At 42.1% G+C, this 26,105-nt stretch overlaps 1 protein-coding gene across 8 annotated transcripts; it reads left to right on the top strand.

Moving 5' to 3' along the window:
• Nucleotides 1-529: 529 nt before the first annotated feature.
• Nucleotides 530-26,046, top strand: ankrd44 (ankyrin repeat domain 44). 8 transcript variants are annotated; one of them, XM_054786277.1, is made up of 30 exons: nucleotides 530-945; nucleotides 3,908-3,991; nucleotides 4,829-4,907; nucleotides 5,031-5,101; nucleotides 6,381-6,581; nucleotides 6,840-6,927; nucleotides 7,693-7,805; nucleotides 7,912-8,124; nucleotides 9,998-10,076; nucleotides 10,261-10,375; nucleotides 10,452-10,534; nucleotides 11,781-11,889; nucleotides 12,247-12,315; nucleotides 12,404-12,544; nucleotides 14,420-14,485; nucleotides 14,789-14,900; nucleotides 15,069-15,140; nucleotides 16,222-16,423; nucleotides 16,487-16,574; nucleotides 16,648-16,765; nucleotides 16,892-17,114; nucleotides 17,179-17,266; nucleotides 17,500-17,583; nucleotides 17,652-17,797; nucleotides 17,871-17,953; nucleotides 18,666-18,719; nucleotides 18,807-18,833; nucleotides 19,525-19,607; nucleotides 19,680-19,771; nucleotides 22,277-26,046. In XM_054786277.1, the coding sequence occupies exons 1-30, from the start codon at nucleotides 919-921 to the stop codon at nucleotides 22,540-22,542; spliced, it is 3,276 nt and encodes a 1,091-aa protein (XP_054642252.1). In that variant the 5' UTR covers nucleotides 530-918; the 3' UTR covers nucleotides 22,543-26,046. The 8 variants fall into 8 exon arrangements, with proteins under 8 accessions (XP_054642252.1, XP_054642251.1, XP_054642253.1 ...); XM_054786276.1 differs by having other exon boundaries at nucleotides 533-945; nucleotides 7,693-7,835; XM_054786278.1 differs by having other exon boundaries at nucleotides 535-945; nucleotides 7,693-7,835; nucleotides 11,826-11,889.
• The last annotated feature ends 59 nt before the right edge of the window (nucleotides 26,047-26,105 follow it).

Below are 26,105 nucleotides of genomic sequence, written 5' to 3'. Positions count from 1 at the left end.
AAATCAAATACAATCAATACATTAGTAAAACTCAGTGGCAGAGATTATGGGAAGAGACTAACCAAGAACTCATCGGGGAATCCACATCCAAACCAGCTGACTTCGACCTTCCGCAGCTCATCATCTCCACTGGTGGAAGATGAACAGCGCCGCATGTGACTGGTTTTCCTGACCAGACTGCGCTGCATGTTGTGCAAGACTGTCCCCACAGATGCTGTCCAGTTGGCCTCGACACAGTCAATGACACAACGGATGATGCCTTGGCAGCCTGAACTTATCACTATAACAGCAAATGTCATACGATAAGACAGTAAAGCTATTTTACTTCTACAGATAACCCTCAGCCACGCCAACAGCATTCTTGTAACTCCGCAAATGTCGCTGCACCCTTTTCCTAAGAATCCTAAATGGAGATTACTTTGTAAGAATGCCTCATGAATAGCAAAAACTGATTACCGATGATACTTTTGTGTGTGAAAGTGTACCTAATAAAATGATCGGTGTTTGTTAGGTTCCATCCATATCCGATGGATGGCAGCAGCAGCAATAGTGTGTGCGTGTTGATGCTGAGGAGGCCCCCAGTGCATCAAGAGACACAGCCTCCAACTTCCTCCTCGTCCAGCTCGACTCGGTAACTCTGGCCGCCTTCAGGCTCCTACACACCGGGGAGCAGCGAGCCTGCGCGGGCAGAGACTCCAGCGTCCCTCGCTCCCAACAAGCCACCAGCGGCGAGCTCAGACTGCCGCCGCCGCTGCTAAACGGGCCCTAAGTGGCTCGCACCGAGCCCGGCCTACTTCCCCACCCCCCGCCGCCCCACACACAGCCTAGCCGGAGAGGAGGAGTGGACCTCGCTGCCAGCATCGCCCGTGGTGCTGCGGTGTCGGCGTGCGTGGATGAGCCGCTGGAGACGAGGCAGAGATGGCTGTTCTCAAGCTGGCCGACCAGGTAGAGCCGCTAGCCGCCGCTAGCTTTAGCCTGCTCTCATCCAACATGCTTGGTGATTCACTTTCACACACAACCGCAACACATTTATCTCCACATTTGTAGTTATAGCACATCGGTGTCTAATTAGTGTGTTGGGATTGAGCAATTATATCACGTTTTAGCCTAAATTGTGCAGCTGAATCACATTAAACTGATACGAAGTGGACGCGCTCATGCTGATTTTTCCCTTTGAATTCATTATTGAAGATCATTTAGGACAAAACACACTCGCTTTCTGTTCAACATCGAAACAAACATCTTTAATGTCACATTTAAGTACAATGTGTGTGTATCTTACCAAATTAGCTACCGTGTTTTCTCATGTAGCGCCTAGGGGCGTTTATTTACTCAACTGCAGAGAGAACTTGGCACCTAGTCAGGGTAAGGTGTTTACAAAGCGGATGGCTACTTATACAAATGCATGTTTATAATGTTTTGTGCGAACAATGTGTTGAAATTCTGTACGATACTTACGATAAGAAAAAGGAGGTTTGTATTTGTGTATGTGGACGATGCACCTGGTGAATAATTGGGGTGCGGCGTCAATTAGAGCAGATTTTTTATGTATTCTTACATCTGGAATGGAAAAATATAAATAACACGATGTACAGTACATATTTGATTGTTTATGCATAACATTTTATTGGTGTTGTTAGTTTGTATAAGAGATCATAGCAATCCCCCAAATTGCATCTATTTCCATGTTTTTCCTTTTTAAATTCTTGCAGAAAATAGTCAAATATTTCAGAAGCAATAATCATTTAAGTTGAGGAAAAATAGCAATTAAAACGAGCTGAACTTTGTATTTTGTGCTTCAGTAACGCGTTTTGCGTTGCACAACAGCGATAAATATGCATTCATGGTGTCACCATGTATGCCGGGTTTGTTTTCACGGCATCACATGATTCTCTTTAGCAGCATTAAGACGCTTAAGCACCGTAATAACCCACCAAAAGTGCTTAGAAAATAATTTTTTGGACTCTTTCTGCTGGCCCACTATTCAGCCTGAAGACCTAAAAAGATCCGGAATAGGTTCTAGAATAATAAGTGTCCCATGCACACATCTTACCAAAAATATCTGCTGACAGTGTAATTTTTTTGCCACACCAAGACACACGTGTGCTTACATAAAGGAGGAAACACAGCAAGCGTCGGTGTTACGCAACACAGCTCAGTTATATACTAGTTATATACTCACTGGACACTACATTAGGTACACCTGTACAGGTCTAATAAGACCCAAAACGTGCATTTGCAAAGACAAAAATGCTCAGTTTAATTGTGCTGTATCATACTGAGAGGTGTTTCTAATATTTTGACCCCGTGGCTTTGTGTATAAGCTAACTGAGGTAAAGGATTTATTTGATGCATCTCTTCTTTTGGGTCAAACTAGATGGTGCAGGTGCACCTAATGATTTGTCCGGTGAGTGCTCCGGGGGGAATGGCTTGACGTTCCACTGTAGACATTCCTGACGTGATGCAGCGTCATCAGTCTGCAGCAAGGCAGGAATAACTTGATTTTTTTTTTTTTTTTTTTTTTTCACGTAACTTCTCCACACTGCAGGACTTCCTGTTATTTGCAGACTGCATGATAACGGAATTCCTTTACTCAACAGAGATTTACTCTTTTATTTTGTGGTCTTCTGTAGTTGGAGATATACCCTTGAGGCACTTTGAAAGATCAATCGTGAATAATAAATATTGAGAAGGTCAAGGTTCTGTAGGACAATCCTGCATGTTTCCCATAGTTGGGACTATAGCAGGAAACACAGGAAGTTGTTGGCCAGGGAGCTGTGGAAAGGCACGGGCCGCCAACACAAGAGCATGTGTTGTTGACCCCGAGGGGACGGAGATGAGCTTCTCTCCTTTGGACGGAATGTAGGCTTTGTTTTATAGAGCAAAATGGAGGCACACTGACATGTGAAAAGTGAATCATGTTGCGACGCGCATCTTACTTCTTACTTTTAAAAGGAGTTGATGGCAAAGCATAAGCTAAAAACATTATGGACAAATGATGTCATGTGAAAGCGATTCATGTCGCACAGGTGCCTCACGTTTGAACATTTTTGGCTGTGACACGAGTGTAAAAAAAAAAAAGTAACCATCGTTAAAAACATTAACTCTATGTTAACTTTGATGGCAAAAAGAAACTATAACGGTAGTTTGTGTCAGTCGTCAGGCTAAAGGCCATGTCACATGTAATGGGCATGATGATGATGATGATGTAGGGCCTCATGCTGGGGGTAAGAACAAGTGCGAAGAGGAAGTGGTTTCAAAAGCAGAAGTGAAACGCTCCGCTGCGTGAGCAACAGGATGCAAAGCAGGAAGTTTGAACTTGCGCTTGAGTTAAATGGAAGCAAGTTATATTGTAGGTAGCTGGTTTAACTTGACATACGCTGATAATGACACAAGAGAATGGTCATTCTTTCACATGTATGGTGCTTTTCCACCGCTAAGGCACTCAAAGTGCTTTGATAATGCAGCATCAGGAGCAACTGTGGGGGGGTTGTCCTGGGAAGGTTGTGGGGGATCGAACCCACAACCTTCAGGTTGGCAGACAACCACTCTACCATCTGAGCCATGCTGCTCCTGAGAGAATGTTGCACTGCAATGCTAACTCACCTCTGTTTACCTCATATCTGACATCTAGGAGGGAAAATAAGGGCTTCAGGGACAAAGGGCCCCTGGTGTACACACACACACACACACACAATCTTGATTGTCAAAAATGTGCTTGGTGCAAATATTCCTGCTGGTCCTCTATATTATGTCCTCTAAGTCAGCTGTTGTAGCAGTGAAGGACATTGTTGTCGTCTTTGCTAACGCAAACGCAACGTCTTGTCAAACGCTGGTCATCTGATGTTCACATGTCATGCCTCCATTGTCCTCCCTCAGTGACCGTCTGTCCTTGTCCTCTCTGCAGCCTCCTCTCATCCAGGCCATCTTTAGCGCCGACCCCGAGGATATACGAATGCTCATATGCAAGTCTGAAGACATCAATGCTCTGGTGAGGATGCTAAATGTTCCTAACGAAGTATGAGGACACACCTAAGATGAGTGAACGTTGACCTCACTAATCTCCCACAAAAAGTCCCCACAAACACACAGATAGGTATAACAGGCTATATTTTGCAATAAAAAGTGCAAGCTGCAGCACTCTCTTTTTTTTTTCCCCCACCTCCCTGCAGATAGCGCCATCAAACCACTTTCTATTAAACTTACCAAAAAAACCCCTAATTATTTACAATTTAAAACAGAAAAAAAGATCTGTAAATATGCAGAGATTCACTGTAGTTGACAACAGAAAGTTACACTGTGGTACAAAATTGTTATTTTTGATTACAAAAGTGCAATATTTGTCCATAAAAATGCTATAGTCGACGAGAAAGTCTTACATTGTGGCACAAATAGGCTGTATGTTGCTATAAAGACGTTATATTTTGTGTACTTTTACTATTTTGCCACTAAATTTGTCCATAAAAAATATTATATTACAAAATGTTAGACGTTGTCAGAAAAAAATCATATTTAGCCACTTAAGTGCGAAGTGCAATACAAATGCAATATTGGACAAAAAAACTATATTGTGGCACAAAAAGGCTTATACTTGGTAAAATATGCTGATATTTTTTGTCACAAAAATGGTGTATTAAGCCATAAACATACAATATTTGTCCAGAGTCTCTTGGGTAACTTGTTTGGATTTAAAGTGTTTATTAGCCACCTATAGCTTGCGCACTACTGTTTTCACCAGACCAGATATCGTGCTCCTGGAAAATATTCAATTTTTTTAGGGAAATATATTGTGGAATAACATTGACGGGTTACAAACTTCCCGCCTCAGGATGCTGAGAAGCGTACTCCGCTCCATGCTGCCGCCTTCCTGGATGATGCCGAAATCACTGAACTCCTCATCCTCTCAGGTAAGAAACTCCCCCCCCCCCCCCCCCCCCCCCCCCCCCCCCCCCCCACACACACACACACACACACACACCTTTAACCCACCTAACCATTCCTCATTTTTCTCTATTCCGCCCTCTCCGCAGGCGCCCGGGTCAATGCCAAAGATAACATGTGGCTCACCCCACTCCATCGGGCTGTGGCGTCCCGCAGCGAGGTGAGCTAGTGCCACCGTCAAGACCTGTTGTCTAGCGAGGAACAGGTGGAACCAGTTGAGGCAGTGCAAGTAGCAATGTAGCATACATGCTAGGCGCGCAAACAGGAAGTCTGAAAAACCGAATGGATCAGTTAAGGCTCTGTAACAAAAATGTTCCTGTAGTTCAGGGGTGTCCAAACTTTTTCCACCGAGGGCCACATACAGAAAATGAAAAGGTGCAAGGGTCAATAAGGGTCAATATTATCTGATGTTCAAAATCCAGCGGATCGGCAGCCGATCCTGATCCTGACGCAATTAACCAATTAATTACGTTCAGTATATCAAGTTAAATAAGATAAAAGGGATTATGTTTTTTAAGTGTGCAGGACTAGGGGGTACATAGCTGCAAGTCAAATGTCTGAAGGGGTACACGACTGTAAAAAGTTGGGGAACCACTGTTGTAAACCAACACATGTAGATATGCTAAGAAATTATTTTAAGAAAAAACTGCATCTCAGATTTGTGATATACTGTAGGTGTAAAAGCTTATTATTAGCATTAACTGTGCTCTTTGCTCTTTTTTCCCCATTTTTGCTGTTTTTAAATTTTTCAAATCCATTTTTCAACTTTCAGAAATTTTCTTTTTGGAATATGAGGACTTTATTCCAATAATATTATTACAATTTTCCCAACTAAATTTTCCCCAAAATTCTGATTTTATTTTGTTTTGTTTCTTTCTTATAACATTACGACTTTCCCCCAAAATTATCTTTACTATTTCTCATAATATTACGTTATTCTCATAAAATTATGATTTATGACTCGCTAGATTACCTTTCTCTTAATATTTCTATTTCTATTATATTTTTTTATTCTTGTAAAATTACTGCTTATTTTTCCATTCCAAGTTTTCTTGTTAAATTGTATTTTTAGAATTTGAAAAAACAGCCGCACTTTGGACACCTCGCTCTAGATCAGGACAAGTGAGCTATTATTTTTCTCATGCAGTGATAATTTTTTTAGCATCCTTACCTTCATTTATCTGACATGGCGCGATGATTAGCTTTATCCGTGCTAACGAGGGGAAAGTACCTAGTCTAACTTGACCTTCTTAAACATTTTTTACTGTATTTGGAATAACTGTTAGATCGTGACCATTGCTTCCAACACCGCAGGGCGGGATAAATGAGAACTAGCTCTGATATCACCTTAGAAAAAATTGCTGTGGTGGGAGAAAGCCGGCTTTTAGCATCTGTGTTAAAGGGGGCTAATGATAAGACGTTAACATCCCCCCCCACAGGAGGCTGTACGAGTGCTGATCCGCCACTCGGCCGACGTCAATGCCCGCGACAAGAACTGGCAGACGCCGCTGCACCTGGCCGCCGCCAACAATGCGCTGCGCTGCGCCGAGGTCATCATCCCCATGCTGAGCAGCGTCAACGTGTCGGACCGCGGCGGACGCACCGCCCTGCACCACGCCGCCCTCAATGGCCACAGAGAGGTACTGCAGCACACCTGATACATCAGTTGTTCTTCTTTCTTCCTTGCAACAGGCTACCTTGTCATTTCCTTTAGGATTAGTAAAATATTTCCTAACCTGACAACCTTTCCATTTGTTTGTACTCCTCATTGATTAGCATAGCGGTGAACATCCTTTGTGTCTCAGTGAAAGACAGAGAGAGAGCAGCTGTGTCATCAGACCTGATGAATGCAACCATGTTTATGCATCACCTGACTTGTGTTTGCGTGTGTGTGTTAGATGGTCAACCTTCTCCTCGCTAAAGGAGCCAACATCAACGCTTTCGATAAGAAGGATGGGCGGGCACTGCACTGGGCCGCTTTTATGGGTAAGAATATATAATAGTACACCTGCACAATCAAGACACAATACAAGCTTGGCATTTGGCATAAAAGGCCACTCCAAAATGTGCAGTTTAACTGTTTTGGGGGTGGGGTCTGGAGGGGTCAGTATCAGCCAGTATCTGGCGTGACCACCATTTGCTTCAAATACTGTATACAGCGATCCAAAGCATCCGAAACATGCTCAATGAGAGACTTGTCAGGTGAATATGCGGGCCATACAAGAACTGACATGTTTTACTGTGTTGCATGATAATGCATGGCCCCATGTTGCAAAGATTTGTACACAGTTCCTGGAAGTGGAAAACATCCCAGCATACACACCACTCTGAATTTCGTGGTTTCCACACGGGTTTTCAAAAATTTGTTCATTAATAAAACATGCTGTTTTGTGATTGATTGAGCGTGGACGTTGCAACAATGCGGAGGTAACTCAGCGTGCAAGCATGGCTTATGAAGGCTAATTAGAATTGCTCGCAGGTGCGTGCAGGTGGCACCACCCCGGCAGGACCAGCAGATAGGCGGCAGCAGAGGCGGTCCAGCAGAACATAACAATAGGGGTGTTATTACATGTCTAGAGGGCTCTAATAATGTTAAAAACAGTATTTGGAAGGTCATAAACAGGTTTTCTATGTTCCATATAATACAGTTTAACATACAGTATATTCTGTTAGTGTGTTAATAATGTGTTACATGTAACAGATTCAATTGGCATTGGCTGAGATGAATGTGCTTCGGTGTACCCCCTGCAGGTCACTTGGATGTAGTGTGTCTACTGGTGAGTCAGGGGGCGGAGATAAGCTGCAAGGACAAGCGAGGCTACACCCCCCTGCACACGGCGGCCTCTAGTGGACAGATAGCGGTGGTGAAGCACCTGCTGTACCTGGCCGTAGAAGTCAGGATCGCTCTTTTTGTCTTTTTAAGTGTGCTTGTAGTCGTAATAATCGGGATAATTGTTTTTGATGCAACAGATCGATGAGTCCAACGCCTTCGGGAACACGGCGCTCCACGTGGCGTGTTTCAACGGCCAGGAGGCTGTGGTGAGCGAGCTGATCGACTACGGTGCTAACGTCAGCCAGGCTAATAACAAAGGTTTCACACCGCTGCACTTTGCCGCCGCCTCCACGCACGGAGCGCTCTGTTTGGAGGTCCTGGTCAATAACGGTGCCGATGTCAACGTACAGGTATAAAAACATTTCTATATATACATGTACACTCCTGATCAGTTAAAGAATTTACATTTTACACTGTTGTATCTTCAGGGGGTTTCTAAATAGGGCCTCAAAATGCAAAAAGAAGAAATGGGAGTGAGACAGAAAAAAATGGAAGCAATTTATTGCAAACAACCATTAAACTGAAATAGGCTGTTCATCAGCTGATGAAATGTTTAAGACCATAGCTAAAAAAAACTCTGAAACACCCCTAAAATAAATATAACATTTTCAAAAAAGGACTCAGTAATGAGTAGCTGCGCCATTCTTAGTTTGGGCATGCTTGTTGATGCCAGTGTTTCCATGAGGCTAGCGGGAATGTTGCTACAGGTGGTGGCGATGGCTTCACCGAGGGCATCCACTGTCTGGAACTGATGTCCATTTTTGTAAACTTCCCTTGCCATCCATTCCCAAATGTTCTCGATTGGACTTAGATCAGAAGAACACACAGGATGGCCCAAAAGGGTGATGCTATTCCCCTGGAAGAAGGTGGGCATTGTGAACTGCAGCGTTGTCCTGTTGAAAAACCCAGTCTTTACCACGCAGACGAGGGCCCTCATCTCCACATAGCCAGCTGCCGTTTGATGCCCCTGCACAATCTGAAGCTCCATTCTTCCACGAAAAGAAAAAGCACCCTACATCATGATTTTTTGTCTCCCTCCCATTTCTTCTTTTCACATTTTAAAGCTCTACTTAGAACCTCTATAAGATGCAACAGTAAAAAATCTAAATTCTTGCAATTTTTCAGTTGGTCTTAAAATTTTGACCAAGAGTGTATAAATTTTTTTTTTATTAATCTCAGTGTTGTTATTTTTCTTCCATCCACCCATTTTCCATACCGCTTGTCCGCATTAGGGTCGTGGGGGTATGCTGGAGCCTATCCCAGCTGACTTTGGGTGAGAGGTGGTGTACACCCTGGACTGGTCGTGTTGTTTTTTTTGATTCCTTTAAAATGTTGAACATTACGTCACAACTATTTTTAAAAATAAATATATACATATACAGTATATGAATGAATATAAATTATAAAATACATTAAAAAAAGCTGGCAGAGTGTCCTTGTGCTCCCCCTAGTGGCCAAATATATACAAACTCATTTAAGGCCAACTGTTTTTTTTCCCAACAGAAGTGCAGTTGTCCCTCGCTACTTTGCAGTTTGAACATCGCTCCCTCACTGTATTGTGTTTTTTCCAAAATTAATTAATAAATAAATGACCACTGTTTCATGGTTGAACTTGGCCCGTTATCATGCAAAAAATATTGAAAAACAAGTATTCTGGTCACTAGACGTCAGTAATGACACAAAACATTGACGAGGCAAGACATGATATCACATTACCTTAACACTGCATGTAGTCAGCTATAGCATGTTTGACGTGATAGAATGAAAAAAGTTCTTCTCCCAATCCATGTGGAAGTGGTAAGTTTTTGGCTTCTTACTTTGACCTTCTTCCCCACTCCGTTTGGAAAAACTTTAAGTTTAGAATAAATAAATTGGACGCTGGTTAGCTTGCTAGCATTCTATGCTTAAAGCCGTGGCCATCTCTTGTGTCCTTGCAGTGATCCCGTAGTCTGTGCATTAGCAATGTGGTGTAAACAAAGAATAATAGGAGTGTAAAGGTGTAAAGGGCTCTAATAATGGTAAAAAAACACATTTAGAAAGTCATAAACATGTAATATACAGACGTTAGAAGGCTAGCATGTCAAAGCTAATCATATTGACAACCCTTCCACTGTCTATTGCTTCAAGCATTCTAGCTGCACACATTTCTTGCAAGTGTGCGCCAACGTTGACATGATTTGAACTATTTTGAGGTATTATAACTATTATTTCTCCTCCTTGCAGAGTCGAGATGGAAAGAGTCCTCTTCACATGACTGCTGTCCACGGTCGCTTTACTCGCTCTCAGACTCTCATCCAGAATGGTGAGACTTTATTTCCTTGGGGGTGGAAAAATCGGATTCTGATATTTTTTGTGCATAAAACACAGATCACAGTTTTAATCGGATACTGTTCAAATTTAGCGTGTTTGTAACAGTAGATGACATCTCAATGTGGGCCAAAAATGGTACCTCTACGTGCAGTTTTGAGCAAGTTATGACATTCCAGGCGGTGAGATCGACAGTGTGGACAAGGACGGCAACACGCCGCTCCACATCGCTGCTCGCTACGGCCACGAACTCCTGATCAACACGCTCATCACCAGCGGAGCCGACTGCACCAGGTTTGTGTGTTAACGCCCGACAATGACAATGTGTCCAAAGATATTAAATGTCCTCCCGTGTCCATTTCTTATAAAGACGAGGTGTCCACGGCATGTTCCCTCTGCACATGGCGGCCTTGAATGCTCACTCGGACTGCTGCCGCAAGCTTCTCTCCTCAGGTAACCCGCATGGAGAATACATTTAACCCCCTACAATGTTAAGCTACAGTCTTCCCTCACTATATCACATTTATTCAAAATTAATTAATTAATGATTATATTTTCATTAAAAATAATTAATTTTTGTGGTTGACTATTGCATATTATTAGTAAAAAATACATTGAAAGATGAGTTATATGTAGTATTCCGGTCCAGGCATCAGTGATGTTATGAGACATGATGTTAGATTACATTACCTTTCGCATGGCATGGAGACTGGCTACTGAGCCAACAGAGCCCAGCCGACATGCCACGGCTGATATCGAGTGGAAAAAAATGTTCTCTTGTTCCATGTAGAGGTGGTAAGTTATGGCTTCTTTGTCCTTTGTCCCTACTCTGTTTGAAACACATTAAGTGTAGAATAAGTAAGTTGGAGAGGCTAACTAGTTAGAGCGGTAGCTTGCTATACTAGCAGCGGCTGTCTGATACTGTATGTCCCTGCAGAGATCTCATAGCCTGCGCAATGTGATGTAAACAAAGAATAATAGGAGTGTAAAAGTGACTGTTGGGGTGTTATTTCATGTCTCAAGGGCTCTAATAATGTTAAAACTCATATTTAGAAAGTCAGAAACAGGTTTTCTATGCTCTACCTACAAAAATATTTTGTTTATTAATATTGAATCCTGCTCCATGGAAATTCACTTATCACGGTCGGGTCTGGAACCAGTTTACGGCAATAAACGAGGGACGACTGTAGTTGGTAAACGATGAGAGACATTGCGAGAAAATGCCGGAGAAAGTTTAACACATCAGAGCATATCATAGCAATCTTCAGAGACCACATAAATGTGTCCTCCAGTGGCTGTTAGCAGCATAGCAATGATATAAGTGATAGTGCTATAATCTTCTGGCAATGCTGGTACATCATTGTAGCCTAATTGCTAGCATTTTACCTTACAGGAAACTTCAAATATTTCGGAAAGAATAAGTGTTTACGCTCAGAAAAATAATAAAACGCCTGTCCCAAATGTGCCGCACATTGGGTTATTTGAATGAAGTTTTTGTGTTAAAAACGGCGATGTCACTTTCCATTTTTGTGTTTAGATGTATTTTGCACCATCGTGCACTAACCTGTTTCCTGCCCTTCCCTCACCTGTCGCACTAACTCCTGTCTATCGCTCTCTCTCTCTCCACCCCCCACTTCATGTCTGTCTCTCTCTTGAATTGTCCAACCCTGCCCTCTGTCTTCTGCACTACCCTCTTCAGGCCGGAGGTTTAGCATAATGTGTAACGACTCGGTCCTGTGTGCAGGCTTCCAGATCGACACCCCCGACAGTCAGGGGAGGACCTGCCTGCACGCCGCCGCCGCCGGAGGGTGAGCACCATGTTGGATAACGTTGGAAAAAAAAGATGCCCTTTTGCATGTTTTATAGCAGCTCTTACGTGTTTGAAGCACATTTTCTGCAGGCTTTGTTGGCACGATATTTTCATGAAACATAAAGCTGTTGAAAACAAATGTCCACCCCAGCGTAAATAAACACATTTGTAAGCTGTGAAACGCATTTGGCCTCAAATAATTAATAAATGTATAAAAAATATGATGCAACCAATTTATAAGTTTAATATTACATATTGCCCACATTTGTTTGATAAACATGGTGGCACAGGGCTTTCTTAAAGGGTTCAGACTACATGCTTTTATTGGTCATGTGACACTGGTGTTTGTGTGCAGCAACGTGGAGTGTGTCAAGTTATTGTTGACGAGCGGCGGCGACCACAACAGGAGGGACAACTGCGGCAGGTTGGTTACGTTGTGGTTATCGCGGCATTGTGCACCATTATACAAAAAAAGTCTTGATTTTTGTTTTTTGGTTGTCTCGCTTTCTCAGGACTTCGCTCCACTATGCCGCCGCCAGTCGTCACTACCAGTGTCTGGAGACCCTGGTGGCTTGTGGGACCGCCATTAATGCCACCGACAAGTGGGGGCGCTCTGCTCTGCACTACGCTGCAGCTTCTGATCTGGACCGAAGGTGAAAGACCAGGGCCCTCACCTATAAAAACTGTGTGTGGAAATCTGACTAAAAGTCTGCGTAGACCAGAAACCCAAAATGTGCCTACGGACAAAAATATTCAGACCTAAAAGAAGTGGCATACGCACACATTCACGCGATTTGTCCAAATCATACCCTCTCCACGCCATTTGTCACAAATGGTCAATGCAAAGTGGCTCATGAATGCGACGTCCATATTTAATGACCCTTGATTTCATCTCGTTCGGTTCCTCTGAATCATGGCTTCTTAGAAGACGAAGAAGCGGAACTTCACCGAAACTGAGGTGGAAATCTTACTTGGAGAGCTGAAGGCCCATAAAAACAATATTTGGAGGACAAGAGGAAGATGAGCAAATCTGCTGTCAGCAGAGACACCAAGCTAGAAAAAAAAAAAAGTGGTCGGATATCAAGGCACACATTTCCATTTTTTGTGAGCATGTTTGTACATTTTTCCAAATTGATACTACATTTTAGATTAATAAAAGCTTAGCAAAATCTGTTTAATTTAAATGTGGATGCAAAGACTCAAAACGGGGATTAAGTTATGTTGAAAATGAATTGCTGTAATTCCAGATATTTAAAAAATATTTAACTTAATAATGACATTAACACCATCAAAATATTACGTATATTATAATTATTTTATGAGGAACTACTGTTGCGTGTTATTTTAAAGCACTACAAAAGAAGTGTGGAAAAGGAAAGGGTAAGTTTACGCACACGGCCCAGACACTATCCACACAAATAAAAGCTGGGGTAAATAAATGTAGCTATTGAGGACATACTTGACATATGCAAAGAAGACTGTCTTATTTTTTTTGATAAATTGTCTGAAGAAAAGCGAGAAACAGAGCACGAAGGACATATTAGCTGTGTGTCTTGTAAACTTAATCCCTAGAATTATTTAATTGACAACCTGATGTTTGTTATAATTAATATTAACCGAACACATTATATTATCATGATTAGAAAATAAAACGATGACGTACTTAAGCTCTGCGTTGAGTTTTTCATATATCTTTTAATCCGCAGACTATACGCTCGTGCATAATGATGTTTATGATAAACGATATCCATCAGTGTCATGTCAGATAACAACACGTTCCACAAATGTTTTAAGTCCATAATGGTGTCATGTTTTCATGCAATGATGGATAAAACTTTATTGGCTTCCATTGCATGTTTATTTCTAACATATGATTTCACTTAAAATGTGCGTCACCTTTTTGCCATGTCTCCAAAAGGTGCGTACGGCAACTACAAAGGTGGTGTAGCTGTGCGCACACTCTCATGTCAAGTTGTGTTTTTATAGGTACAATACTTGGCGTGGAAAACGGCGTACGCAACTTTTCGGCCCCATTTTTTGCATATGCAAGCTTTATAAGTAAGGCCCCAGGACAGGACATGCAAGTCCACAGACAACCTTTGTGGACGTCTCCTGCTCCAAAGTACCTCAAATGCGCTAATTATAGGAGGGGTGTTGATTTACGCATGGCGCTAAGAGGATGAGGCATTAATTGGAAGGAGGAGATAATTGGAAATGTGAAAAGTCATTGTATACAATGCGTTAATTTTAAACTTTAATAATAATTTGGAGTGCATGAGAAAGTGGACAGGAATACGTAGCTCTTTATGACCACAGGGGCATTTTTTAACAAGTATACTGGACCACAAAGCAGCAACAGAACCAATGTTGTAATAGTGGTAGGGAGCAAACTGCTGAGCATTAATAGCGCTGTACAACAATACGGGTAACACAAATGACTTTCACACCAGTAGCAACATTTTAAAGTGCGCGCGGAGGTTGCCTACAGCCACACGTGTTATAATTAATGTACTGTACCTGTCTTTCAGGCGTCGTGTTGCTCTGGAGCCTGAGAGTGAAGGAGTGCAGGCGGAGAGGGAGAAAGAGGCGGCACTGTGAGTCCAAACTAAAGCTCTATTATTTGTTTTCACACTGTAAACATGACTGTTTTGCCAGATTTCTGTGTGAAAGAGGCAAGTAACTTATAAGGTCCAATTTTCACCATTGTTGCTATGGTGCCTTTTCCTGGAGTGACTTTCTTCATGCTTCTGATGGGTTAAATGGGCCCTAGAGGCCTGATTTAGAAGCTATAGCACCACCTGTTGCTTCAGCATGCACTTGTTGTGCTTTAATGTGACCAGAGATGTGTAGTTGAAGATGTGTAAGACATTCTTGTGCGTCGCCATCTTGTTTTCTAGATGTTTGGAGTTCCTGCTTCAGAGCGGAGCGACGGCCTCTCTCAAAGACAAACTAGGTTACAGTCCAGTGCATTACGCTGCAGCCTACGGACACAAACACTGTCTGGAGCTGGTATGTGCACGTGCACACACACACACACACACACACACACAAAACTATGTCTAAGTATTAGTGACGATGAAGTATTCCGTTTTCAGCCAAAAAGCTCCAAATAAACGTAGTTGAAGCGTGACACAGGTTGGTGGTGCACTGATCATGTGACCTCTTTGTGATGTGCAGCTGCTGGACAGAGATGACGGTTATCATAACGACCCGGAATGCCCTAACGCCAGGAGTCCCCTTCACCTGGCCGTGAGTAACACAGCAATTTGCATGAAACTTCCTTTTGCTTCGTAGAAGATGGCAGACTTCCTGTTTAGTTCTTATTTACTACTTCCTGTCACATGGTAGATGATGGGCACTTCCTGCTCACTTGGAAGCAGGTTTTCTGTTTACTTGATGGCAAACCTCCTGTTTACTTCTTGTCATATGTTAGATAAAGACTGATTTCCGGTTGACTTGATATCAGACGTCTGGGGCCTGTACTAAGATACAGGATTTCTCCTTAACCTAAAGCTCTAGACATTCCAGTTACAATGTTCGAAACGCTTGAGAAATTATAGTTTATTGCTTTTGATACGATGTAGTCATTATTTTGCCATATAATTTGCCAAAAACCAAAAAATGGTCTCAAAAATGTTAATAATATTGATTATCGACAATAATTTGTAGGACAATTATTGTCCAGCAAAACCTGTTATCGTGACAGGCCTAACTACATCAGTAAAATAAAGTACTATAATAATAGTTCATACTGTATGTACAGTGTTTTAATGTGTGTCGTTAATGACGTGGCAAACTTTCAGTGATTTTTTTTTTCTTCGTGCACTCAGCAGCTGCAGCCGTGTTTCCTTTAGCAAGTATGATGTCTTCATATTCTTCATACTTAAAAACATAGATTGTCCTCCGAGAGTGAACGAAGCCGCTGCGCTGCCGATTGTTCATGTTTGTGATTGGTCATCTTCTGATAACCCTGCCCCCTTTAGGTGAACGCGCTCATGACGAGACTAGAAAATCCTGACTTGACTAATCAAGTTGGTATCCAACTTCTTAGTACTGCTTATCCCAAACCTTCAATGTTTGGCTTGGTTAAGCTGGAAAACAAAGAAGAGATCCTGCGTAAGTTAAACATGATTTGGAGTACAGGCCTCAGGTTTACATCCTGTCAAATGGGAGATAATGACTTCCTGTTTACCTCCTGTCACACCGGTTTACTTCCATTCACATGGTAGATAATAACAGAAATCCTGTTTACTTCCTGTCATATAGAAGATGATGGCAGAATTCCTGGTTATTTCCTGATCCTTGAATGTGCCATGTTTGGTGCGTGCAGGCATACCATGGTCACGCTCAGGCCTTGGAGGTGCTGCTGCAGGGTGAGAGGGAGGTGGACCGTGTGGACGAGGCCGGCCGGACCCCTCTTGCCATGGCGGCTCAGCGGGGTCACACAGACTGCGTTCACATCCTGCTCAGCCATGGGGCGTCGCCGCACACTTGTGACACGCAGCACGGAGGCACTCCAGTGCACTTAGCAGGTAAAGTCAGTGTTGTAGATGCTGTCTAGAAAGGAACTGTCTGCTAACATGCTGTCCCTTCAGTGATGAACGGCCACACGGAGTGCGTGCGCCTCCTGCTGGACGATTCGGACAGTGCGGCCCTAGCAGACGCCGCTGACTCTCAGGGACAGTGAGTGATTCCTCACCATCACATGACCTTTACACCATCCTCATCCGATCTCACGCATACCATGTTTTCTCAGGACCCCTCTGATGCTGGCCGTGGCAGGGGGTCATGTGGACGTCGTGTCTCTGCTGCTGGAGAGGGAAGTGGACGTCAACATGGTGGACAACCACGGCATGACAGCGCTGCACCTAGGGGTGAGCCTTAATACATTTTAGACTACTAATAGACTAGAATACTAATACTACTACTACTACTACTACTACTACTAATATAATAATAATAATAATCACACAATGCAACACAAATCGCCACCCTTCCAGCTGCTGTGCGGCCAAGAGGAATGCGTCCAGTGTCTTCTGGAGCAGGAGGCCTCCGTGTTGCTTGGCGACGCACAGGGTCGCACTGCCATCCACCTGGCGGCGGCGCGCGGCCACGCCTCCTGGCTGAGCGAGCTACTGAGCATCGCCTGCCCTGAACCAGACTCGCTGCCCCCTGTCAGAGACCACCACGGATATACACCACTGCACTGGGCCTGCTACCACGGTCAGTGTGAGAGAGTGGGCGGAGTCAGTGCATCTTTGTAATATATATGTGTCTGTGTGTGTAGGTCACGAGGGCTGTGTGGAGGTTCTACTGGAGCAGAAGGGTTGTCGCTGCATTGACGGCAACCCATTCACGCCACTGCACTGTGCTGTGTAAGTTCACTTCAAACAGGCGTAATAATTGATTAGTTGATTAACTGAGCTATGTGTTTGGGCAACTATGCCTTTGGGAGCACCTGAGGCAAAATTAAGTGCAGTACATGACTGCAGCTAGCAGAGACACTGTTGATTAATAGTGAAACTAAATAGAATGTATTTACATTACATTACATTACATTTGCAATTTCTAGCATAATTTTTCTGTTTATTTTCCATGTTGCTAACAGGGTGAACGGCCACGAGGCGTGTGCATCTCTGCTGCTGGAGGCCATGGGCTCAGCCATCGCTGGCTGCAAGGATGCTAAAGAAAGGTAAAATGTTTGTGTGTGTGTGCGCGTGTGTGTCGTCATGGGGTCGCATCGTTTCCTTCCTCTTCCAGGACTCCCCTCCATGCGGCAGCCTTCTCGGGTCACGTGGATTGCGTCCAGCTGCTCCTTTCCCACGATGCACCAGTGGACGCCGTGGACCAATCGGGTCGCAGCACATTGATGATGGCGGCCGAGAAGGGTCACACTGGGGTCGTTGGTGAGCAGATGGCATTTACTTCCTGTCACGTGTCCACAAAATAGTTTTTATTTTGGGTTTGTTTTGTTTCCAGAGGTTCTGCTCAACAGTGCCCCCAGCAGCCTCCATCTAACGGACAAAGATGGCAACACCGCCCTGCATCTAGCTTGTAAGAATGTAAGTATCTACTAGGGGGCGTCAAACACTTTAGTGACAATTTTTTGACCAGCACGGGGTGACTCCTTTACAGTGGATAACGGCACATTCATGATTTGGCATTCACACAGCGCAAACTAGCAGATTTTTGGTTTAAAAAAAACAACAATATATACATATATATAAATTTTAAAAAGCCCACGATTTTTATGTTTTACATGTTTTTCCTGTTTCACTGATGATGTTTTTTGTCAAGCGTTGAGATTTTGCACTTTGGCAGGGATTTTGCGGTCCTTGAACGTACCATAGTTGCTGTGAGACGCAAAAGTGAAACTTATATATAACTTTACACCATCTGTTCATCCATCATCTTACATTATTGTTCATTAGTAGTGAGTTTTATAATTCCAAATGTGTTTAATATGTGTGTGAGGCATACTGAAGAGAGACTGGGAGGGTTCCGGAGCTGAATCTAATCTAATAATTACAAGAGTCACTATTATTGCAAATGTTGATCCAAAATCAGAGGAGAATGGGGGCGACGTAGCTGTGTGTCAATTTTATGTGACATTTTTATTGGCGTCTAAAATATTTGAGAATTTTTGCCATTTTGTCTGCTCAAGGCGGGCATCAACAGTGTTTCCATTTGATTTTATTTTTCCAAAATAGGGATGGGAATGATTTTATTTCATTTCTTTTTTTTTATCATTGATTACTATATTTCCTCAAATAGTGGCCAAAGGAACATAGTAACTCAACTGCAGACAGTATCAAACGTTTATCAGAGGTAAGGCATTTATGGATGAGAAGATTGTTATTTTTTTCCACACATAACAATAGAGCATTTTAAATAACTGCTGTTTTTTTTCTGAAGGGGAAAAAGAGGAGGCGTTTGTTAGAGGTAAGGTGTTCATGGAAGAGAATGATATTTAATAATTTACTTTATTTAAAAAAGAAATTCAACACAAATAACTTTAAAAAATGTAAACTATAATATATAAACAACATACAGTATATGTCATCTACCACAATGTCCTGAGGTGCAAAAAAAACTGAGGTTTGTTAGAGGTAAGGCATTTATGGATGAGCAGGCCTATATTATAATATTCTAATCATTTTTGAACACTTACTGCTTAAAATATAATATTGAAATACCTGTTATTTTTACTGTGGCACAAAAGGCACTTATTAGAGGTAGGGCATTTATAGATGAGGACTAGAATTTTTTTTAAAATATAGTGTAAATAATTTTGTCACACAAGTAATGCATATAAAAAAAATGTATTGTTAAAATACGAAAACCTGTTATTTTTTCTGTGGTGTGAAAAAAGGAGGTATCTTAGTAGTAAGGCGTTTATAGATAAGGAGGACTTAGTTTTATAATTTATATCATTGTACTTCTTTTTCAATGCAGAAATGCTAGAAAAATAAAATATTATTAAAATAATAAAAGAGGCATTTATTTGAGATGAGGAGTTCTCTGAAGCAGGGAAACCATACGGAGATTGAGACATGGCGTCTATTAGAGTGGAGGCCACTATTCGAGGAAATACGGGAATGAGACTGAGGTCCTGACTCTATACTCCTTCCAGGGAAAAGAACAGTGCGTCCTGCTAATCCTGGACAAATTGTCCGACTCAGAGCGAATCAACGCCACAAACGCCGCGCTGCAAACGTGAGTTCCTCGCCACGGCAAAATCCACTGAGGTGAGGCGCATCGGTGACCATTCCCCTCTCTCCCTGGCAGCCCCCTCCACCTGGCGGCTCGTAGCGGACTCAAACAGGCGGTCCAGGAGCTGCTGTCGCGTGGAGCCAACATTCAGACGGTGGACGAGAACGGTGAGGTGGACTCGACTCTGCTTGACATGGCAGCAGTAGCCTCTTTCTGCGTGTGCACACCCTCACTCGCCGTCAGTGTTGACTTCTGGCAGTTTTAGCCCAATTTGCTTTGATCTGCTTTCCCGCTAAGTTCTGAAGAAGTTACACGTTGAGATGGTGGAAAAATACTAGCTTAGCATCAGCTTGCTAAAGCCTACATATACAATATACAATATTTAGGATGTATATCTATGTGGTCGTTTGCGTAGGTAATTACTGTTACCTTGAGTGGAAACACCTATTATTTTTTTCCTAAGGGGGGAAAACGGTGTCTATGGATGAAAAGGCCTTTATTTTATTTTTTGAAATAATACTACCGTATATTTAATTTTAAAACTTTTTACACAGATAAATAGTAGGTCATTAGTTTGTATAAATAATTTTTTAGTCATTATTGTATTCGTGATTAATTTATATTTTTGAAGAAAGTGGGTTCCGGACCTGAATCGAATTTAACAATTCCAAAAGTAACTTTTATTGTAAAATTGGAAGAAAACGTCAACGTCAGTCTGGCGGGAGGGTTTGGAGGGACAGGAGCGAGCCATGTCAAAATGAACATTTTTATGGGCAGGTCAATTATTTGTGGATTTTTGCCATTCGCTGCCAGGTGAGGAACGGAACCCCGCGATCTATTGTATAATTTATAAATGATAAAATAATATCTAATATACAGAGGTGTTAAAAAGTGTCCCACCCCCACTTTTTTGCATGTTTGTCACACTTAAATGTTTCAGATCATCAAACAAATTCAAATATTAGTCAGTGACAACACAACTGAACACAAAATGCAGTTTTTAAATGAAACTTTTCATTATTAACAGAGAAGACAGATCCAAAGCTACATGGCCCTGTGTGAAAAAGTGATTTTCCCCTAAAACCTAATAACTGGTTGGGTCACCCTCAGCAGCAACAACTGCAGTCAAGCATTTGCGATAACTTGCAATGAGTCTCTTGCAGCGCTGTGGAGGAATTTAGGCCCACTAATCTTTGCAGAATTGTTGTAATTCAGTCACATTGGAGGGTTTTCAAGCATGAACCAGCTTTTTAAGGTCATGCCGCAGCATCTGAATATGATTCAGGTCAGGACTTTGACTAGGCCACTCCAAAGTCTTCATTTTGTTTTTCTTCAGCCAAGTGGACTTGCTGGTGTGTTTTGGATCATTGTCCTGCTGCAGAACCCAAGTTGGTTTCAGCTTGAGGTCACGAACAGATTGGGACATTCTCCTTCAGGGTTTTTTGGTAGACAGCAGAATTCATGGTTACATTTATCACAGCAAGCCTTCCAAGTTCTGAAGCAGCAAAACGGCCCCAGACCATCACACTACCACCACCATGTTTTACTGTTGGTATGATGTTCTTTTTCTGAAATGCACCGTTACTTTTACGCCATATGTAATGGGACACACAGCTTCCAAAAAGTTCAACTTTTGTCTCGTCAGACCACAGAGTATTTTCCTAAAGGTCTTGGGCATCATCAAGATGTTTTCTGGCAAAATTGAGACGAGCCTTAATGTTCTTTTTGTTCAGCAGTGGTTTTTGTCTTGGCACTCTGCCATGCAGGCCGTTTTTGCCCAGTGTCTTTCTTATGGTGGAGTCATGAACACGGACCTTAAGTGAGGTAAGTGAGGCCTGCAGTTCTTTGGATGTTGTTGAGGGGCATTTTGTGACCTCTTGGATGAGTCGTCGCTGCGTTCTTGGGGTCATTTTTATTGTCCGGCCACTCCTGGAAAGGTTCACCACTGTTCCATGTTTTTGCCATTTGTGGATAATGGCTCTCACTGTGGTTCGCTGGAGTCCCAAAGCTTTAGAAATGGCTTTATAACCTTTTCCACACTGATCTCAGTTAATGTCAGTTATATTTTACCAAGGGGGGGGAGAGAATCACTGTTTCACACAGGGCCATGGAAGTTTGGATTTTTTAATAAAGTTTCATTTAAAAACTGCGTTTTGTGTTCAGTTGTGTTGCCATTGACTAATATTTAAATTAGTTTGATGAAATAAATCAGGAAGGGGGCAAACACTTTTTCACACCACTGTACATTACAAACTAAAAATAGTTTAAAAATGATTAATTACAAAATCATTTTGGTTGTTTTTAAAAACGTAATTCATTTATTTTAAATTGAACTTACGGTATAAACCGTAAATTCAAGTCCTTTAAAGCTACTTGTTTGCTTACAGTTTGCAGTGCAGTGTTGTTCATCACATGGACAAAAGTGTTGGGACAACAATTAGCAGGTCTTAGCAGTTTGGTCTGACTTCAATTGATTCATTCAGAGGTGTGTCCCAATACTTTTGTCCATGTAGTGTATATGTGCTGTTGCACCCCTCCCCTCATGTATGTGTCTGCTGGCTGAAACACTAACAGAATGCCGCTCCGTCCCTCTTTTTCGTCTCCCGCTTTGCCGTTTCGCTCCTTCGTCCCCCTGCTCCCCGCCCCCCCATCTCTGTCTCTCTGTCCCGCAGGTTTGACCCCGGCTCTGGCTTGCGCCCCCAGCCATCAGGTGGCAGACTGTCTGGCTCTCATTCTGGCTACCATGATGCCTTTCTGCTCCCCTTGCAGCTCCGGGGCCCCCTCCCCGGGTTCCCTGCTGAGGCAGCTTCACCCTAAGGCGCCCAGAGGCCCCCCCGACAACGCCCGACCCCGTGGACCTCGCAGCCCACGGAACCCGTCGGGACCCTCCAGCGAGGGGACCACAGAGAACGACTCTGAGGATTCGGAAACGTTCTGACGTTTTGAGGTGACGTCTTCGGACTGAAGGAGAAGGTTGCATGTTTGTTCTTTCACGGGTGCTCAAATCCAAACTGACCTCGATACTCGGTCTCCGCTTGGTGAGACCTTTTTTTTTGTCTTTTACCAGAAAGGCAGAAAAAAAAGCCATTTTTTAACTTTTTGTACAAAACAAAACTAAATGTCCTTTTAGTAGTTTTTCCTAATAGGCTGGTTTGATCAACACAAATAACGTTGATCAAACACGTCGCCTCGCAACGATACTCCGTGGCCGACGCACTTATTAAAAATAGCTGACTAATTGTCTCAACAATCACTTTGTTACCTGAAGCACAAAGCTGGCTTGTTCGGAAAGCACTCGATTTTTCCCTTCTCCTGCATGCCGACATTCGTGAACCAGGGTAGCCGACGTTAGCAACTTAAAAAAAAACAAAAAAAAAACTAACACACCGCCGTTAAAATCACCTGACAGGAGGTCTTCCTCTCTTCTTTCTTTGTTTTCATTTTACACAGCGGTACAAAAACTGCCAGCACTTAAATGTAAACAACACAAGGCCTTGACCTCTTCTAGCTCCGCCCCCTCAACCTCCACGTGACTACTTACCAGCAACGTGCCATCAATGCAGTGCCTTGACGCTTGTTTTTAAAACGACATTTCCTACTAATTCAATACAGTAGATCCCTGCTATTTGCCAAAGGCCAAAAACCGTGACTAACGGACACACCACTTTTTGATGCCTCTCGGTTATTAACTCATTCAATCCCAGACAAGCCCTTCACTACCGGCCATTTTCGACCATTTTGACTGGTCTTTCAAGGCACACAGAATATTGTGTTTTACGGCTATATAAACATGGAACCTTTTGTTTCTACCCTTTTCCGTTCTTTAGTAATCAGCAGTAGAAACACAGGTAAGTTTCAGGACAATATCAGTTCCCAACTACATAAGGGAGAAAAACAGCTTTTTACATTTAAAAATAACTTTCACTTTGACACAAATATTTGGACATTGAACTTGTGACTGTAGTATTCTACATTGGTCACTAGGTGTCAGTAATTGCTCGTTGAGACAAGCACCAGACTTGAAACCACAGGCTTTTATTGCATAATCCCACAACAGGCATGACAGCAATAATATAATAATAATCATAATAATAGCACGGGCTACTGTTGCTGCCGTAGCCCACGGCAAGCTAAAACTCAACTCTGAATCCCCGACTTCCTGTCCCCCACACGGAACACATTTACTGCGACACACACAAGCACACCTTTTATTTTTGTCTTAAAACGGCTTATTTTCTCTGATCATGTCTACTATATCGGGTAATACACACGTATGTCTAGAGGGCTCTCAAGTGTTCAAAATCATATTTAGAAGCTCGTAAACAGGTTTTCTCTGCCATAATTACATAAATATTACATTTTTAAAGAAGGAGTCCTACTTTACAGTCGGATCTGAAACCAATTAACCACGATAAACGAGCAATGACTGCATAGCAGGGGTCTCCGCTTTTTTCCTTGTGAGAGCTACTTTTACAAAATGAACATGGCCAAGAGCTACGCATTTTTGTACCGTTTATTTTCATAGTTTATTTCAAGCCAAACAAAGCCAATATGTTTTACCAGGACATTATCAAAATGCTGGTGTCCACGACTCACATTTTGTATTGAACGCTGCATTTCTCTCTAGTGTTCTCACATGAATTGAAAAGCAGGCTTGCCGGCGCGTCATGTGCCCGTGGGGGGGCTACCTGGTGCCTGCGGGCACCGCGTTGGTGACTCCTGCTGTGTAGTATTTTACTTACTATTGTAAAATCATCATTTCCATCCTTACATTTACTTGTCAAAGCATCTTCCTGCTGGAAAATTGAGTGAATTGGCTTTTGTGAGGCAGCACCCTGTCTGCAGATAGCAACATCAAGTCACTTTTGGTTCAAGTTAGCATTAAACTATATATAATTTACAATTTAAAGCAGAAAAGAGACATCTGTGAATGTGTGGGGGCAGCGACTGCCGAACTGCAAAGAGCTGGGGATCTACTGTACACAGTAAGAGGGTCAGGTCACCTAATCACAACCAGCACATTTTATTGCCGTTACTTTGTGTGACTTGTTAGGACGTGGTGGTCACACGTTTACCACGGAGTGTTAGGCCCACTCAGAAAAAAAAACTATTAAAATGTATTGTACTATACCGTAATCAAGTAGCAATACTATGGGAATGAAGGTGAAATATTACAAGAAAAAACAAGTCTAAATTGTACAATAATAAAGTTGCAGCATTCCGAGCAAGACGACGAAATATTACAGGAAAAAAGTTTTATAAATTCCCAACATTACAAAAAAAAGGTCAAAATTTTACAATAAGAAACTTTTAGCATTCCGGGAAAGACGAAATATTATTTTTAAAAAAGTTGTAATATTATGATGGGAAAAAAAATATTTTAATGGAATGAATGTAATATTGCAATAAAAAGTAAGGAAAAAAGTTGGACATTGTGCTGGGGAAAAAGCACTTTTTTTTTTTCCACAGGGATTAAATTGCAATATTACAAAGGCAAAATGTCAAAATCTTGCGAGATAAAAAAAAAGTTAAATTTTTATGAGAAAAAAAGTTCTAACTTCACGATCAAAGTTCTAGAAGTACGAGAAAAAAAAGTTGTCAGTTTACAGGAATGAAGATGCAATAATACAATGAAAAGTAATCAAATGAAAAGTAATCCTTTTAAGGGAATCAAGAACTTACTTTCACAATTTGTTTGTCCACAGTAATTTCACAACAGTGAAACAAACAGCGTGGGTCTAATACTCATTTGTAGACGTTAAATAGATGTGTACTCACATTTGTGTTGCTCAGTTGGAGCATGGAAATGTGGGAGTGTGTGTGTGTGTGTGTGTGTGTGTGTTTTTTGTCACTCCACTGGAGCTGGAAGGCAAACATTCCCAATGGTGTTGAATTAAAAACCAAACTGGTACTAGACTAAACCAAATGTTCTTCCGTCATTTGAATTGTGAAGTACAGAAGCTGAGAAACACGTTGAAGGTCATGTGTGCTATTGATCCAAACCACTAGAGGGCACTTTAGTTAATTTTGAACTAAACGGCCTAAGGAAATGATCATGTTGTTTGTAAGTTATACAAGTACATTGGTGATGAATGCTTTTCATTGGACAACATTTCACTTTGAGTCAAGAGACTTTTTATGTCAGTTTTTTGTTTTGCAAACTGCTCTGACTTGCTGTTGGGGAACTTAAAGGTTGTCTTTGGTACTGCTCTTTTATATAATATTCATGCTTCGTATGGTTTTTCATGACAGATGGAGCCTCTGACCTTAAATTAACTTAAGAGACGACCTGATGTTTCCTTAGCACGTCGTTTTAAAAACCGTGTTGATTATTTTCACAGCAGTTCCTGATGCAGTACGACCCCGCTGACGGCTGTTCGTCAGCTACACTTTTTGTTTTTATATATATTGTACAATTAGAACATTAAATGTGTGCAGTTTGGCCTGTTTGTGTTTACCTTCATTATTTAAATACAAATTGCCCCTCTGTTTGTTTGCTAT

This window comes from Dunckerocampus dactyliophorus, chromosome 9, assembly GCF_027744805.1.
Source record: "Dunckerocampus dactyliophorus isolate RoL2022-P2 chromosome 9, RoL_Ddac_1.1, whole genome shotgun sequence".
Classification (NCBI taxonomy): Eukaryota; Metazoa; Chordata; class Actinopteri; order Syngnathiformes; family Syngnathidae; genus Dunckerocampus; species Dunckerocampus dactyliophorus.
Note: the sequence above shows the minus strand (reverse complement) of the source record. Positions and strands in the feature narration are given on the sequence as shown.